A 17,517-nucleotide genomic window follows, 5' to 3' on the forward strand; every position below is an offset into this window, starting at 1 on the left:
GGTGGAGTATATAGAATGAGCTCCGTAATTAATTGCAATTTTTATCTATTAAAGTGTATAACAAGCGCGCATATTTGTCGAGAGTGCCGATTAAAGTAACGACTGATCACTGGAATTTTATAGATTATCGCGGATTTTCGCGATTAAATGCCGTTTCGTTGATCGAAATCGATTGGATCGTGGATTCGAAACCGTTGTACTTTCAGTGAATACAAATTCCGATTCCGATACACATATAAAACTCGATTGATATAGTAAATTAAGAATCGATGTCGCGTGTGCCTATCATGAAAGTGAAAAATTTCGACGCAATACATTTTCGGCGCAAATGAGCAACAGTTACATCAAGTAGATTTCCGTGTGACTGTAGCGTCGCTCTGTCACCTCGGTGGTGGGAATATTTCCGAGTGAGTTTTATGCGACCGTAGGTCTGCGGTGGTTACGCTCTACACCGACGGATGGCGCCAGCGTTCTACGTCGGTAGTCGAGCGCAGGAATTACTTAATGGTTGCCAGGCAACCAACAGCGGGACTCGATTCGCGTCTCGCGTCGCGTTCGAGACGTGACGACGTGCTCACGCGGCACCGGCACCGGCGCGGTGGCGGCGGCGGTGGAGGGCCCTCGAAGTTGAATTTAATATACGTCCGTCGTCCAAGAATATCCACGCCGCGCGACCGCCTCGAGGACAGGCGAGGCGGCGAGCCGGCAGGCAGGCACTACGCGGCGAGTGGCCGTCCGAGTAACGTGTTTGCGTACTCGTCGCGATCTACTTGGGTCAGTTGGATCAAATAAAACATCTCGATCGGGCATCCGGCTGGCTACAGATTCGGACCATTCGCCACCGATCGGCTTACCTCGGCCCGTTACGCTGCTCCCGCCGATCGGCGATCCGTGATCGCTCGCGTGGCGCGCACGATCGAGTTGGCTGCGGCGAGTAAACGCGAGTGCACGCTTCCGGAGAATCGGCTTCGCATAGAAAAACGCCGCATCGGCGCGGATGTGCCTTACTCTATCCCTCTCTGCTACTTAACGACCGACAGATCGACCTGCCTATCGTAAACCGGTTCCGACGTGCATAGGCACGGTGGAGGCACGGCCGCGGGCCTCCTCGTGCTCTCGAGAGAATGCTCTGAACCGCGGCGAGAGTCGTGCAACATCGCGCACGTTCCGCGTCCACCTTTTTAGCCTCCGTTTGTCGTTCGCGCGCGGCGGTAGAACGCGCAACCGGCGGCGTGCGCGCGTTGCGTCGCGTCGCGTCGCGTCGCATCGCGTCGCGTCACGTCACGTCACGTCACGTCGGATCGTGTGTATAAGCGCTGTGTGTAAGTGCGTGTGAATGCGTGCGGGCGCATCTGCCCGTGAGAAAGAGAGAGCCCGAGGAAATCAAGGTCCGCACATCACCGTCGCCGGCGCAGGATCATGGACGAGGAAGAGATCGACGGCGTCAAGTCACCCATCAAGCGGCTCGGCTCCACGCGGAAGCTGCTCGTCTTCAACAGTGAGTTTTTTTAAAACCTCTTCCTCTTCGTTTGTTACATCTGTGTTTAGGGATCTGCGTATATGAGATGATCGCGGATTTCGATAGTTTCGCTTCTGTGTCCTCGGAGATGCTCTCCTAAAATAAACATTTTCCGATAATCGATCATTACCGCGCCAAAGCGCTACTACGCTTCTGCGAGGTTTTAACATTGCAGCTTTTGCGAAACGATGAATTTTCGAGAGACGCAATAAATCCGTAAGATCATAAAAACGTTACATGGAATTATTCTACTTGTATCTTTGACATGTACAATTTCTGATTTCTAATTTTTCCTACGAAATAATTTGAGAATCTTTAATGAACCACCAACATCTCATATGCAGTGACTTAATTTGAATCTTTTTTTTTTTTTAATCTCGTGTATTTTGTACGATCGACATTGTCTTTAAACTCTTAAACTCAGATTTTTAGAAATAAAGGAGTTAATATCTTGCGAATCCTGCGAATATTAAAATATTCTTTGGATGCAGGAAAATAAAACAAAATACGTATAAGGATTTACTCTAATTTTAATAGATGAAGTCATTATTTACTCTGCAAAGAAAGCAATCTCGAAGAAAAGCAAAGCGTTACGGTATCTTCTCGTTCTTTCCTTGCAAAACGCAAATTCTCATCGCGTTTATTTTTTCTTTTTCGTATACTCTCTCGTAATACTTCGCGTCGTTTAGATAATGGTCTCAAGGGCGAAGTTTGGGTGATAACGAATTTCTAATTAGCTGCTTCGGACGCGAATGAATCGCGAGTGACGAGTCAGTCTATTTCGGCGCGTCATTGAATTCGCATTGTGTTATAATCCACTTCGTGAAGATTAACGAGTACGATTTCGATGAGCGAACAGGTGCGATTTGTTTGCAGAAAGCATAATACGCAAAACGTTACCAATTTCGTCGTTCGGGGAGAAAATGACGAAGTTTCTGAATCTCGGAAATGAAAAAGTGCCATGTCGGTTTACATAAAATCAACACACGTAAATATTTCATTATGTCAAATCTGTCGGAAAACTTGCAGGCGGAAGTTAAACGAAAGCATTCAACTTTTCGAGCTTCAGATCGAATCGAAAGTACAAAGAAAAAGAGAAATGCTCCAATTTTTCATTTTTAATTATTATTATATATATATTTTTTTTTTGCATTATTCACATGTTAATTTATTCGTATTGTCGTCAACTCTTATTTGGAGGTGACAATAAGATGGATTCGATGATAATATGGCAACCATAAGATTTTAAAGAGAAACGATCCGATTGAAACATTACTATTTTGAAAATATCTAGCCCTTTCAAATTAGCTATAGTACGAAATACAATAGACCGTCGTAGTTGTGTGAGAGGTGCCCCATATTTAAAGAGCGAACGTTACGTGAATACGAAACCCGCATACGAAACGGTATATCGAAACAAAAATTTGCATTTGTGAGAAACGACAAATTCCACTTGAGAGATGCTTATAGTGATAGAAACTAGGCGTCCGGCCGTTTTACAAATAAACATGTCGTTCCGCATGAGAAGAAGAGAAACGAGTCATGCGCGAAGCAAAGCCGCGATCTTCGCCGGGATGTGAAGGCGATTTCTTATCTTGTGAAGGGATTTTTCTCATACTTCATGTTTTAATCGTCGCGGATATCTTTTTGCGAAATCAAACTGAAAGCTCCTTTGATCTTGAGTATCTTTGCAAAACGATTTATGATAAAATAGTCGCTCATATATAAATTTACATTGTTCGATTTGAATGCTTTAATCAGTAATTATGTTTTTCTCTATTTCAATATGCGTCAAATTCCACTTCAATTAATTCAAGGCAAAATTCAGTTATGCAATTTTTATGCAATTTTTTTTTTAAATTGTAAAATATAATATGATTCCATAGAAGATTATACTATCGTCATTATTATCCTTTACAACAGCGTTAGAGCTATGGTAACTTAAATCACGAGAATTTTAATGCGTCATCGACTGGCGATTGTGATTTGGTTTTTTTTTTCTTCGTAGTATTTTAATAGAATAGCCGATGATTGAAGAACGAGTCTGATGCGCCTATTCTTCCAAAATAATTCGCGTTCCTTCCATCGAACCGCGATGGAATTGTGCGTTTATTAAATTTAAAAACATACCGTCATTGTCGATGATAGAACACAGTGAGAGGCGATCAAGTGCAGGCAATTGCACCACCATTGGAATGCTGGTGCATACGAGAGACGAAGGCTGCAACATGCAGCAGGCACTCCTAGTCGAATCGTTCTCAGATCACATGTTGATTCAAACTCCGCTCGGAAGATCAAATATGTATGTACAACGATATTTGCGATCACATCTCATCGCAAAATTTGGTCTCCAATAAATTAATTATAGCGGAAAGATTAACCCTAGATTTCTCAGTTAAATTCTATCCACAGAAACTTGTGACAGTTTTTTTTAATGTACAACACAAAGAGATCTTCTGAGAACTGCGTCACTTATAAATAGACTGTAAAAATAGTTTCAAATTTAATTATCGCAGCTGAATATTTAACTCGGAAAAAATTAAACAATCGTAAAATTTAGATGCTGATTATTATACATATAATGAAATTTTTAATCATTGTTAACTAATAAATGTTAATACCTGCCTAATAGCTGTTTCTATAAAAATCTGATCTTCTGAATCGAGATTGATCACATATCTGAGTCTTTTAATGGATTTTATGATTGATCGCTTTAAGAAGCGACTCTCCTTAAGATGCGTCTCTCAACGAAACATGTTATTTCAGCCTTCGACTTTACGCTTGTTTTTGTATATTTAACCAAATATTTCATAAACCAAAAACCTTCTCCCATTAATCGAAAGAAAACAATCCATCGAGAAATTTTTTCTCTCCGTCTTGATCATTCAATCGACTTACTAACCAATCTCGTTTCTCATTAGCACTATTGATACAGCTGCAGAAATGTTTTAGAAGTGCATATATGCATAGATCGCTTTTGCAGGCAAGAGAAAAAAGATCTTAACTGTAATAGTCAGGGATAATATATATCACGCGGAAGATAAAATTATTTTCTCCAGCAGCACGCAAATCCCGGACCACTTTGATAAAATTTCACATAAAGAGACTCGCTTTTTCACGGAAATATTAATCTATCATGACTTTCTAATCACGCATTGGCGTAGGCGGTCGATTTAATTCCTATAACAGGCCACGACAGCGAGATTTCTCGCAGCAGCACGTATTGCAATACAGATATTCTCCGCGACCTCATTATGAAATACCTCGGTATCCATTAACGTCGCACTGGAAGTAGTTTATAGCGAAAGTACTACTGCTTTGTGGCGCGAAAAGCAATGGTGTGGAAAAAAACAAAAAAAAAAACCAAAAATTTTTGTGCGAAATAAATATGCTAGGCGATTATTTATATAAGCCGAGGAATATTCCTTTTATCTTCTTTACATAAAAGAATGTTTTCTTGTTTTCTTTCCACGATTATGGGCAATTTATAGGCAACACTTGTGAAAATAAAAATTTTAGGAAAGTTTTGGCTGCGGCAGGGTGTGCCACGTTATATGTGGTGTGGCGTCGAAAGCATAGATCCAACGATGATATTGTACTCGTAATCGCTTGTGAGGCCCTTCCGTTACCTGACCGAACCTTTACTTTTGACCCTTCCAATGAGATAAAACGAATGCTTTCCGGCCTACGAGCCTGGCCCTTGCCACTATGTCGGCTGGAAGCGTAATCACACACACGTACACACATACACGCGCGCGCGCGTGACACGCGTGCACGCACTACGCTCAAACGCGTGTACGTGTGTGGAGGAAAACAGGAAAAAGAAAATAGTAAGGTCTACTCGCACAGACATTGGTATTCATAGCTCTTTTCGACGCCGCGTTAGGATTAGAAATAGTATCTCATTGTAAATATTATTTACTCAACGCAGATCACGTTAATTAGCATGAACACAAAGTGTGAATTAAAAATTCTCGGACTAACTGTTTTAAAAGCAATTTTAATACGATATATTTATTTTTATTTGAATGGTCAAAGTTCCTGAGATTTATTCGTATTTAATATGACTGTTTTGATTACTTAAAGTTACCTGTTAATTGTTAATATCATCTGTTGCATTTATTGTTAAATGCGCGACGATAGTATGGACCAATGTCGGCGCGGAAGACGAAATTTTTACTGTCACTTTTAGTACGAGTTTTTGTTTCGTTACACTCGATGCGCGCGTGAGTGCACATCGAGGTGTGCACGTGTAGGTGTACCACACGTCTATGTGAATCGCCATCACGGTTTCTTTTCGCGCACACCGACGTTTCTCGTCGTTGCGTGCGTGCATGCGTGTTTGTTTGTGCGTGTAAGGCGGCGCACGTATAACGGCCACCGTCTGCCGTAATATCGATCTCGTTAACCAGTCAGTTGTGTGTACGCGCCTCCGGTTATGCACCTCCCGCACGGTACACAAGGCCCCAGTGCCGTGCCTCGTAGAATGTGTACCCTTCTGTCTCCATACGATTGTAAATTATGTTTGAGATACACCAAATTTTTGTCGGTTGAAATATTAATTTCAATTGTCGAGAAAAATCCTCGGAGCGATAGACTTTTTGACTCACTTTTCGATCAGCCTAGAGAAGACAAAATTTAATTAAAAGAGGAAGATTTTAAAAATTCGAAACGTACGTGTGCAGATTTTTTGGATCTTTTTCTAGATTATATATTTTGATATTCATAATAAATACGGAGAAGTTTCTGATCGCGTGTAAGGATTACAAAAATTATTATAAATTGCTAAATTAGCCGGCTCGCTCTTTGATAACAGCTGCAATCTCGTGGTCCAGTGGAAAAAGCTATTTGTTCGTAAATTTACGTTTTATCGCAGAATTATATTAGCGGTGCAGAACGATCGGTTGGTTTAATGTGCAAAACCATTTCGCGCACGGATGCACAGATGCGTGCATCGCGATGTATTCGCGTAATGCATTCGCGGCGCACTTCGATCGGTTCTATCAGAATTCCAAACGCACCTTTCCGTTTCTTCTTCGCTTAGCACTTCGCTGGTAACGTAAATCGCATAAATTTCTTTGGCGGCGGACGTAGACGATAATCAATGGAATTTAAAAAAAAAAACAATGCATAATAAATATTAACTATACTTAAAAATTGTACAACCTAGCACCGTGTGAGTAAAATTTAAAAAACAGTGCATATCTTTGTTTCTAGTAATTCTAATAATTTTAGCATATGCTACTATGCTACAATTTTTTTTACTTCTAACATACGATTAGCAGATAGAAACTTACACGGAATGACATCGGAGATGAATTTTCCTACTGTATACAGTGATATCAATTTTATACGCAATACTAACATTAATTTCATAAGCAACAAAATTACACGTGTTAACAGCATCACTTCGTCGTCTAAACTATTTTTTTTTCTTTTCGTATTGGTAGAACCTTGATGAGAATCTAAAAATAAAAAAATGCTTGAAAGAAACGTTTTCTCTTTGGTTTCTCCACTTGTTCACCATAAATACGTTAGACGGCCTCGTATATATCGAGTCCATTCTCGCATCCCATCGGCAACGCGGAATCGTGAGATGCGCGCGTGCCAAAATATTTTCTTAAGCAAACAAGCGTCAAAGCATCGAAGATTGCTATTATTTTAGGGTGCACGCACATGTGTTTGCACTGCGGATTATACAGGGTGTTTCGGCGACCTCGCCCTGAATTTTCGCGATCAATTTTCAATGAATTTCGAATCGAGAATTCCTTTTTTTCCTCAATATGTCGTGGCATCTGATTTAAAGTTATGATATTTTCAAATATGAAAAATTGTCTTATTTTGTTGCGTTAAAGAATATTTTGTTAATACGTGTCTTTGCGTTATTTCGGAAACACATTCTAGTAATCTATGCACCGTTTCTCTTCTTCGTAACGCGACGCGTTGGAAAAAAGTAAGAAGACGCCGAGAGAACGACACGGCGCTTCCTGTCCTCGGATATTTTTACAAACGACAGCAGCAGCCATATTCTCGTGAGTTAAAAAGAGCGGTCTTTCTTTCAAACACGTGCATCCCTTATGGCCCTGCGCGTCCAAGCGTATATCCAAGTGCATGCCTCATACCGATAAAGCGGAAACCGCGACGTGCAATAGCGCGCTTTTTGTGGCGCCGAGAGAATTATTGTTTAATGACCGCGGGAAATAATAATAAACAGAACGCTTTTTCCGGCTCTCGGCGCTCGGTTTTCGCGCACGAGAGGCATCGAATTATCTCACACTTTCGCTCCGCACGATTATGCTTATGTAAAAACACATCGATCTCTTACTTTCTTCCGTAAAATGGGAAACGAACGCTGCTAATTTTAAAGAAAAATATTAATATTGCCATTTAGTTATTATTTTCGCTTTGGATGGTAGAAACATTATCGCGATGTTAGAATTGGTCGAGAATATCAGTATCATCCAGAGTTTGACCTCTTCACGGAGGATCCCCGAAAATCATTATTTCTGGCAACGGTTGGGGTCACCCGTTCGCCCAAATCCCACACTTCCGGGATTCGAAAATTTAGGGCACCTATCGGTCGGCTGGCGCCGATTTGGCACACTTTCCCGACCCGTCGCAACGTATTTCGCGAGCCCTAAGCCCAATGTGCGCTGTGTGTTTCGCGCCCAGCGGACCCTCCGGCTATAAATTCCAATCTCTCGCCCTCCGGGGAACGGATCTTTGCCCGAATCCTAACCCGCGCAACCCTTGTTATTGCAATTTTTATCTCGCAGCACGGCGTTCCCCAATACAGTCCTGTATTGTCTTCCGAATAGAGTCAGAAAGTTTTGGCATTCTGCAAATTTTTTATATCCCTTTGTATCCTTTTCATATCCCATATATATATATATATATATATATATATATTTTTTTTTTTCTTTCTTTGTTTCTTCTTGAATTTCTTCCGGCGAGCTCGATTAATGCCTGCTCGAGAATTGTAACTCGCGCACTTGTAATAATTCTCCCTTCTTGTACGACATTCTCTGAATAAGTCTAAGAGATATTCATATTTTGCGTATTCTTGGCATTACTTTCCTCGAAATTTTTCTGGCATTTTCGTCCGCTTCAGGAATTTAAAATCAGAAATTTTTTCGTAATAATTTTGGTACTCGTCTAAACTCGTCTACTACTCGTCTTAACATTCTTCCGGCATCCTTCCGGCATCCTCGAATGACGGCGTCTTTGTTCCGCGGACTGTACGCAGCTTCATAATGCAGGTATAGCACGTTCCTGCGACTTTCTTCTCTTTCTCCTCTCTTTCGTTGGTCGGTCGACGATGTGCTGCTGCCGAGTGCCACGCCCTGGATGTGAAAAAGGCATAAAATCTCATTATGATATGGCCTATCATTATGATAACCGGCGAATCATCGTTATCCTATGATATATAACATATAAAATAAGAGCACGATCCCTCGAACTCAAAGTCACTTTCGTGAAATATTCAAATATTGGACTGCAACATTGTGACGAAGTGATGTAATAACAAGTTCGTACACTCGACACATAATAAATATTAGGATATTAATACATCTGTTAATTATACTGTTTTTCTTTCTAATTTTCTTCAATGAGTTGATAATGTGCTTATTATGACGAATAATAACCGTTACTCGACTGCTCGTTTTCCATTCGACTACAGCGCATTTTACGTCTTATCAAATCGACCGTCTCGCAAGTTGGTCTTGTCAGCTTCTTTCTTGACGCTACTCACGATGGCATAATCGACCAACACAGTATATTCTTTGTGTAGAAAAGATCTGTGGTCTTCGCCATGGTTGCACGAAAAACGTCTTGGCAACAGGCAAGGTCAATTGTGAATAGGAGTGCCTTTACAGGGTACCATAGACACTGCCAGATGTTCCGCTAGAAATCGTAGATCGAGAATATATTCATAAAAATTACTCGTATTATATCGCAGGAAACTTTTATTTCTTGTAGTAAAAAAAAGTCGCACTTACGATTACTTTCCATTAAAAATGAAATTTCATCTTACTTCAGCGGCAAAAAAATTAAACACGCAGTGCTATAAGGACGCCCTGTAGAGCACGTCAGGCTTTATAGAGCGAGATTCATTCTAAAGTGCTCGCTCTCGCGCGTGAACACACACACAGCACTCTCATCTGTGAGGCGTGTACGCATGTCAAGTCCGAGATGGCAAGGGAAAAGAAAGGGAGAAAAGGACGAGATAGATGAGGGGGAGCCTGTTTGAATGCGCAAGAAAATTATCTCTACTCTCTTTCACACCCGGCGAGAATGATTATGCGCACTGACTGTTGCAGCTGTCGCCGGTTGCATCGCGTCGTCGCGTCGTCACGTCGAGAATTGTCGCGTGCTGCTGCATCTCGATAAAACGCCGAATTTTCACCTGCGCATTCCTATATACGTACACAGGAATGTGTACCGCATAATGAAACCGCGAGCCTGTCGTGATTTCGTTTGTCGCTCGCTCCTCGCACGTTCAGCTGCTCGAGATAACAGCCAATTGAATAATTCCGTGCGGGAAATAAAGATAAAATAAAAGCAGCAGGTGGCGGCGAGTGTTGAGATAAAAGCAGAACAAAACGTGATGAATTAATTAATGGAAATCGAATATCGAGATCGTCTCTGTTTCTCATAAGAGAATTGTCACGTTGAAAATATAAAAACTGCGCACGGTGGTCAAGGTTCCGTTACGTCAATAAGATTCTTTTATTTAAAAAGTCGATTTTTTTTTAAGATTTTATATAGAGAGCTTGTTAATTTAATTTAACTCCGTGATTACAACACGCACGACAAATTGAAGCGTTTCTTTTCAAATTTAGGTAGTTTAATCATCGATTCAAAAAAAAAAAAAGATTTTCAAGATCTCGCTCGTGAGATTAATAGTTCGAACGAAGCACCGACTAATCGCCAGCTCGCAAGCGGATAACCGATGGCTCGTTATGAAAATCAGATTAGCAAGGACTGAATCCTGCCACTACATCGTCACATCAAAGGTCTGATTTTTGCGGAACGCAATTTCGAGTCACTGTGCTTAAAAATATCCGCAGCTGCATCGCACGACGCTATCACGAGCATCGTCGTCGCACAAATGTGCACGTGTGCGAAACGCGTCGTTCAGTATCGCGTCAAGAAATCTGGAGTTTCACGTGACGAAAGATGAGAGAAAAATACCGAATATGTTTGTTAATTGTTAAGCTAAAATTCTATGCTCTACAATTATTTTTAAGCGGAGGAGGTCCAGCGATTACATAATCAACTTCATCTTTAGGTTATGTGCTGATTTCTGAGATTAAAAAATTAATCGTCTTTACATTTGTTGAAGAATTCAATATATTATTTTTTCTTTGAACGATGAGATATCTTATATACAATGTATATATATATTTGAGCATTTGAATGCAGACACGAAGAAGACAGGAATACAAAGGCTTCGTACTTCTGTGTTCCGATCGCTGCCGCCTTGTTCGAAGGCGAACAATAGAAATGCGGAAACGAAAAGATAGAGGCGAGAGTATTGCTCTCTCTCTCTTGAAATGTGTTGAAAATAAAAGTTTCTCGTCTCTCTATTCCGTTTTTTTGTCAATATAAAAATTATTAATATCTTTGTGCTCAACTTGTTTGAAAATATTGCGAAAAAAACTTATATTTGAAAAAAATATTGAAAAGCAAGTATTTGATAGAAATTTCTCTTTGAAATAGGTTGTAAAAGAAAGTTTCGCATCCATCTATTATTTCTATATTAATATAAAGGTGTCATCAATTTTCTTAAATTTCTTGAAATAAGAAAGATAATTTTTGCGTTTACAGAAATTTATAGTGTGTTAAAATAGTGTGCTATTCTAGTGCGATTTCTTACAATACCGTTCCCACAATATTGCTGAGCTATAATGGATCTGATCTACTTTTAGCAGTGTTGGGTATATCTTAATGTCGCAATGAAGAACATTAGTATATTTTTTTGCAACGACCGGCGTGGAATTTGCGGTGGAACTCGCGTAGATTCGTAGAAGCGAGAGAATTGCCAGGTCTCTCTCACGTTTAGGTTAACAGAATAGTGCATGCTCGGAGCGCGGAGTGCACTTTCTTTCCACGAAACGATATTTGTTTTCTCGATTGTAGCACGGAAGACGCGGAGTCGATTGTGCCGCGAAACATAAACGACACCCGACGCTTGTCAGGCCGCTTACTTCGCATATTTTGGTTTCGACGCGGCTGAAACCGCGTCATCACACATGCGGTATCGGGACGCAGTCTTATGCAAAGAGCTGCCAACTGCCAATCTTTTTCCTTCCGGGATTTCTTCAGCTCAGCTAAATATCCACGAAATACAATGACTTATCTCACTCAATCGGACTCTACACATACATATATCTATCCTTTATTTAATAATAATAAGGATGAATAATTTTAGTTTTGTTAATTACATAAATGACATTTTGAATAATTCTCTTACTCCATATCCTTCATATTTATATTTTTAATAAACATTTCATGCATGCATATCATATTCGCTGTTCCCAGTTGGAGACGCATACATAATTTCTAACGAGAAACGTCCCCTTTTGATAATATAATTAATAATTCCCTGCGCGCTCAATAAGCATTATGGCTCGAGTTAAACTCTCAAGTGTGCCGTACACGACTGCTTTAATAGAAAATAACGCGATGCACCCCGGGACGACCAAGTTCGGTCGTTTGTTTTAATCTGATTCGAGGGACGTAATAAAAAATCGGGCTTGTGCGCAAGAAGAGGAGCCGCGCCGCGTCGGAACGTTAAGCTCGCATCTGTGTATCATCGTCAAATTAAATGGCTCGTACCTATCATCTTATTGGGGCCGTAAATTTCGATCTAGACGCTCACATCTAGCTATAATATAATCGGCGAATCCGCTCGTTAATTGAGATAAATCGCCATCGAAACGAGTGTAGCCCGGAATCGTGTTATAACCGGAATAATACACCAAGCTACAAGCCGAGATAGTTGTGCTCGAGAAAATTATAGGGGATGTATGAATTACAAGCAAATTCAAATACAGAGTGCTGTAATTCTTAAATACATCTTCAAAATAGATCATAAAAAATGTGTAGCAATTTTGAAATATTTCGTAGAATTATCGCGATTTATTTTAAAAGTATTGTAAATCTAATTTCGAAATACAATGAACTCTAAACAAGAATATGGATTCGAATTATGCATGCAATCTACACAATACACATGCATTTTTTCAAGAATTGTCCCTATTGTATCTGTTTTGCGCACGCTAACTTTGAGAAAAACAAGTCTACGATATATTACGGACGGACAAACATCGCGATATTTTAGGGTGAAATAGGGTGAAAGTCTATAATTGAAAAGAGCGTGTCGCAGTCGTCGGACAAAATCGTAGAATTGAATCACGAAAGATCACAATCGTAATCGAAGAATGCGCGATCTTTTAATGACGTCTGGCTCCGAACGAACAGCTTTTCAGACTTTCGAGTCTGCCCGCGGGCTTTCGCGACTGGCTATTCACTGAGATCTATAATGAGAAGAGATAAGCCGTTCCCGTTGCAACGATACTATGCCGACAACTTGTCCAAACTAAAGCAATTACATCAGCAGCAAAGTTTCGCCGCGTAGTTTAAGTACTTTGGCTAAGTGAATCTCGCGAAAGGCCGTCGATATTAACGCCGCTACGAACTTTTTTGTTTTCCGTGCCGACTGCACTCCGCTGATAAATTTACTGTAGTAATAAATTTTTATCGCTCTCTTAAACTCTAATCCTTCAATATAATTCTTTAATAGGTTTATGGAACAGTATTCGCAAGTAGGGTTCTTCTCTTGAAGATAATAAAAATTTCAAATTTAGTTTATATTATTTGCTTCATCTGTTTGTTAAATTTCTACAAATTAGCATTCACATATATTTCACAAATATTTTTTTGAAGAATTAGCACCAAAAAAATTTTTTTATTCAAGGAATGTGAACCGATTTTTATCATAATTATATTTATATCATATATATGAATATAATTATTCATTTACAGATAGATATAAAATTAGAAAATAAAATTTGAACATTTGTAATAAATGTGATAAAATTATGTAATTGAAGATTATTTTACGATATTTTGAAAACTTCACTAGTTGTGGGCGATGCTTTGTCATCCGATATTCCCGGGAAGACGCTGAGAGATGATGTTTAGTCACATGAGCATGGGTGGTCAATAGGGTCGACTAGTAAAGAACACTTTAGTGAAGAGTTTTGCGCCGTCGCTTCCGTTTCTGGACGTACGCCGTGGGCGTGCACGAAAACTAAAATCAGTCCGGAAATCTGTGTCGGAAATAGCCAGTTGGCGCTGCACGATCTCTCACGTGGGTAGGCCGCGACAGGGATAACAAAGGCTGCGAGAAGTTTACAGCCGCGAGAACGGTGCCTATTGAATCTCGAACACGTTAATGGAGATTTAATCATGTCCCCGAAATAACCTCTTTCTCTCTCTCTCTCTCTCTCTCTCTCTCTCTCTCTCTCTCTCTCTCTCTCGCGCGCGCGCGCGCGCGCGCGCAACCGACACCGCGTATATCACCATAATTTTAGATCATTGTTCCGTTTTTCTTACAATCGCGTTCAAGGTTATTGAGAATTGGAAGACACACGTGACGTGCGTATATCGACTAGGATGGAAAGATATGAATTAAGATGGAAAAAAATGAAAAATTTGTGAGTAAAGATAAATCTGCTAATACGAACTTAGTGTGAACTTAGTGTTGGCGCAATGATATGTTATTAACAATATATTCCGAGTATTGTAGACTTATAATCTAGTCACATATGTAAATTAAATTATTTTACAAAGTAATTTTTTAAATAATTTAAAATATTTAAAAGTATTTTAAAAAGTAATCCATTTTTTTTACAGCTTTCTTATTTATATATATATATATATATATATATTAAACATATGAAGTTTCCTTCCAAGTAACTTTTGAATACATTTTTAAGAGAGATCTAACGATTGTAAATACGAGTCGTAACGTAATAACTGCAATATAAATGCAATTCCGCTGAATGAACTTGATAACTTAGAAAGAACTTGAGGTTCGTTTATATCCCTTGCATCGACGCAATTAAGGGTCAAAGTCGAGAGAGTCTACTGGTGGATGTCGGAGAAGCATGAAGAGTACGGTATTAAAGCATACCCGGTAAGACGACCCTGAGTGTCGTTGAAGTGGCCGATGAAAGACCTCGACACTTGTTGACCAAGCCGAAGGGTAGCCAGGTCTCATATTGATGTATGATGTGATGCAAAGAGAGTAGACGATTAATGACCTATAGATATCTATATCTATATATAAATTAATAAAACAAATCGGAAATCTATGTTATTACGCAAATCTTTGAAAAATCATTCATTTTTATCGACATATACACGGAAAGAACACTTTTGCTGGCAAATCTAAAAATTTGACCAGATACAGATCTGAAAATAATTTTGTTGGCCCAAAAATTGTTTTGTATCAAAATTATTTTGTAGAACACTTAAATATGATGATAATACTGCAAAAATGCAATTTGATTTTCTAACAATCAATTTGAACATCGTATATAATAATTTTGAAGACCCAAAATCGTTTTCAGATCTGTATCTAGCAAAATTTTTAGATTTGCCCGCAAAAGTGTTCTTTCCGTGTAGAATTTTTCTATCTAAAATCACGAGCCACTTCTTTTCCCCTTTTAGAAAATATATAAAATATTTTAGCCGATAATTTTACATTAATTTTCAAACAGTTGATAATTAAACTATTGAAGTAATTATATATGCGATTGCCAAATAATTATAATAACATACGATTAATATAATTATTATAATTATTAACAATATTAACAATAAATATTAACAATAATAATTTATTATATATTTAATTTATAATAACGATAACTAACATGCAAATTAAATTTCTGACTAAAATGCGGATAAGAAAGATTCGCGCGATTAAAGTAAACAACTCGCACAGAATTTAAAGACCTAAAGTTTTTTTCTTGAACAATATAAGTGGAAAAAGTCGGTAATAACGATCCCGATGACAATTCTTAATTTTCTCACGCAGCCTTCATTCATTCGAGTCTCGTTACGGTGATTGCATCGCGCACCGCGTTACAGCGAATCGCGTTACGTGTGCGATGCACACAAAAACCGACGGCCGCGGCGGCGTCGTCGGCATCGATGCAACGCGGACACGCGCACTCCGCTCTTTCACAGACCAGAGAGTCACAGTCACGGTCACGCTTCGAGGGTTGGACACTCGATATAGGGCGGGCACGGTGAGAGCGCAACGTTCGGCGAGTGTGAATGAGAGAGGAAGAGGGAGAGAGAATGGATGAGCGGAGGGAAAGAGAGAGAAAAAAAATGCGAGGTCGTGAAGTAGCACCCATTGATCTCTCTCTCTGTACCTATCTTGCCTCTCCATCGCTGTCTCCGTGCTTTATTATCTCCCTCGTGATCTCTTTTCTCTTTGCAATTTCGGTCTACTGCACTAAGAATTTATGCTAAATATTTTGTGTCCGATTATTATAAATTATTTATCATCATCGAACGATTTAATTCTGTTATTTATTTATTATTCTTTTTAGAAATATATTTAATAAGTACTATTTATTACTCGTATTTTCTTAATTTAATTTTTATATGTAGGAGAAAAATATTTCAATTTTAAGTAAATTACTAGTCTTATTTTACCGTCATAACTGTTACATTCGGCTTTATTCAATTATAGCTTTAAATAGATGGATTATTTTTCAAATCACATTTTTTTCTCTTGGATTTATTTTTCAGAGTTATTTATATTTATCATTATTGCCTGTATTATTTGTACCCCGACTAAATTACTTCCTTTCACTCGATCGTTATTTGTTCCTAGGGCATACTTCCCGGAGCACATAATAAACTTCCACGCCATTCTACTCTCTCTCTCTCTCTCTTTCTCTCTCTCTCTTTCACTCGATAGTATTGTTCCTTTTCTATTGCCTCACTGCAGATGACGAACAATCAAGGAGAGTTCAGCCCATCGTGCACCTGGACAACCGTCGAGTTTCTCCGAGTCGCGTTTTCTCGATTTGATATTTTTTTTGCCCAAAAACCAGCGGGATCCCTCGCGCTTCCAAGTGGAACGTAGAAAGTGCCGGTCAGCCGGTTGATGCTGAAAAGCGCGAATCCAAACGATTTCTCCGCGACCGGCACCTTGCCAGCACGTTGATAGTATAGCTGGAAGGAGCAATTAACACCGTCGAAAGGATCAGTTGAGAAATTTCACGACTCTCTTACTAGGAAAAAAAAGACAGAGACGATATGTGAGAACTTATATGTCTAAACTTAATATAAAGTATTAAGGTCACGTATTACGCGAGAGCTGCGGTTTCAGAATCGAAAAATGGAGTATCGTAAATTATTCAAAGTTTTACAAAGGGCAAGATTTATCGGTCTACTGCGGTCTATTGCTGGAATTTATTAATGGGAGCGCGCGCGCGCGCGATATCCGGTAAAAATATTTAGTAACAATCTTTGTCGCCACCGGTATGCGTTGCAATTAAAGTACATACATAACAAATGCGATATATCTTATCTTTATCGACATACTTTATCACGCGACTCGGCAAATATTTATCGCGCTGAGAGAAGTCCAAGTATCAAGAGTGGGGAATCATACTATTTAGCTTCTACGTGCCATTTTACGTTGTGACCGGCCACGCGGAAGGTTTGTTTAAAGAAATTCGAGAAATCGTCAAGATTCTAATCGCGTATGGGGTCCAATCGGTCTTCGATAACCGCAGGATGAAAAATCAAATTTCCAACGTGCAATCTCGAACAAAAACTCTCAGATTACAACGAAATTAAAAGTTAAATAATGGTGAGTATAAAAAGTGGTGATTGTTGAACAAGGCGTCTAAGACGATTCTCTCACATCCGTGCAGCGTTCGTGGTGGCAGCATCTCGAA

General features: G+C 39.4%; 1 protein-coding gene across 3 annotated transcripts in view; it reads left to right on the forward strand.

Annotated features, from left to right (window-relative positions):
* The first annotated feature begins 615 nt into the window (after window positions 1-615).
* Window positions 616-17,517, forward strand: part of LOC105434346 (SLIT-ROBO Rho GTPase-activating protein 1) — a 55,567-nt gene continuing 38,665 nt past the window's right edge. For 2 of the 3 annotated variants that reach the window (XM_089085141.1, XM_089085148.1), the window contains exon 1: window positions 616-1,498. In XM_089085141.1, the coding sequence (XP_088941267.1) occupies window positions 1,420-1,498 (79 nt within the window). In that variant the 5' untranslated portion in view covers window positions 616-1,419. The remainder of the gene's footprint in view (window positions 1,499-17,517) is intronic. The other variant, XM_089085143.1, reaches the window with a different exon arrangement.

Source organism: Pogonomyrmex barbatus, unplaced genomic scaffold (assembly GCF_055798465.1).
Source record: "Pogonomyrmex barbatus isolate J1 unplaced genomic scaffold, ASM5579846v1 scaffold1, whole genome shotgun sequence".
Taxonomy (NCBI): Eukaryota; Metazoa; Arthropoda; class Insecta; order Hymenoptera; family Formicidae; genus Pogonomyrmex; species Pogonomyrmex barbatus.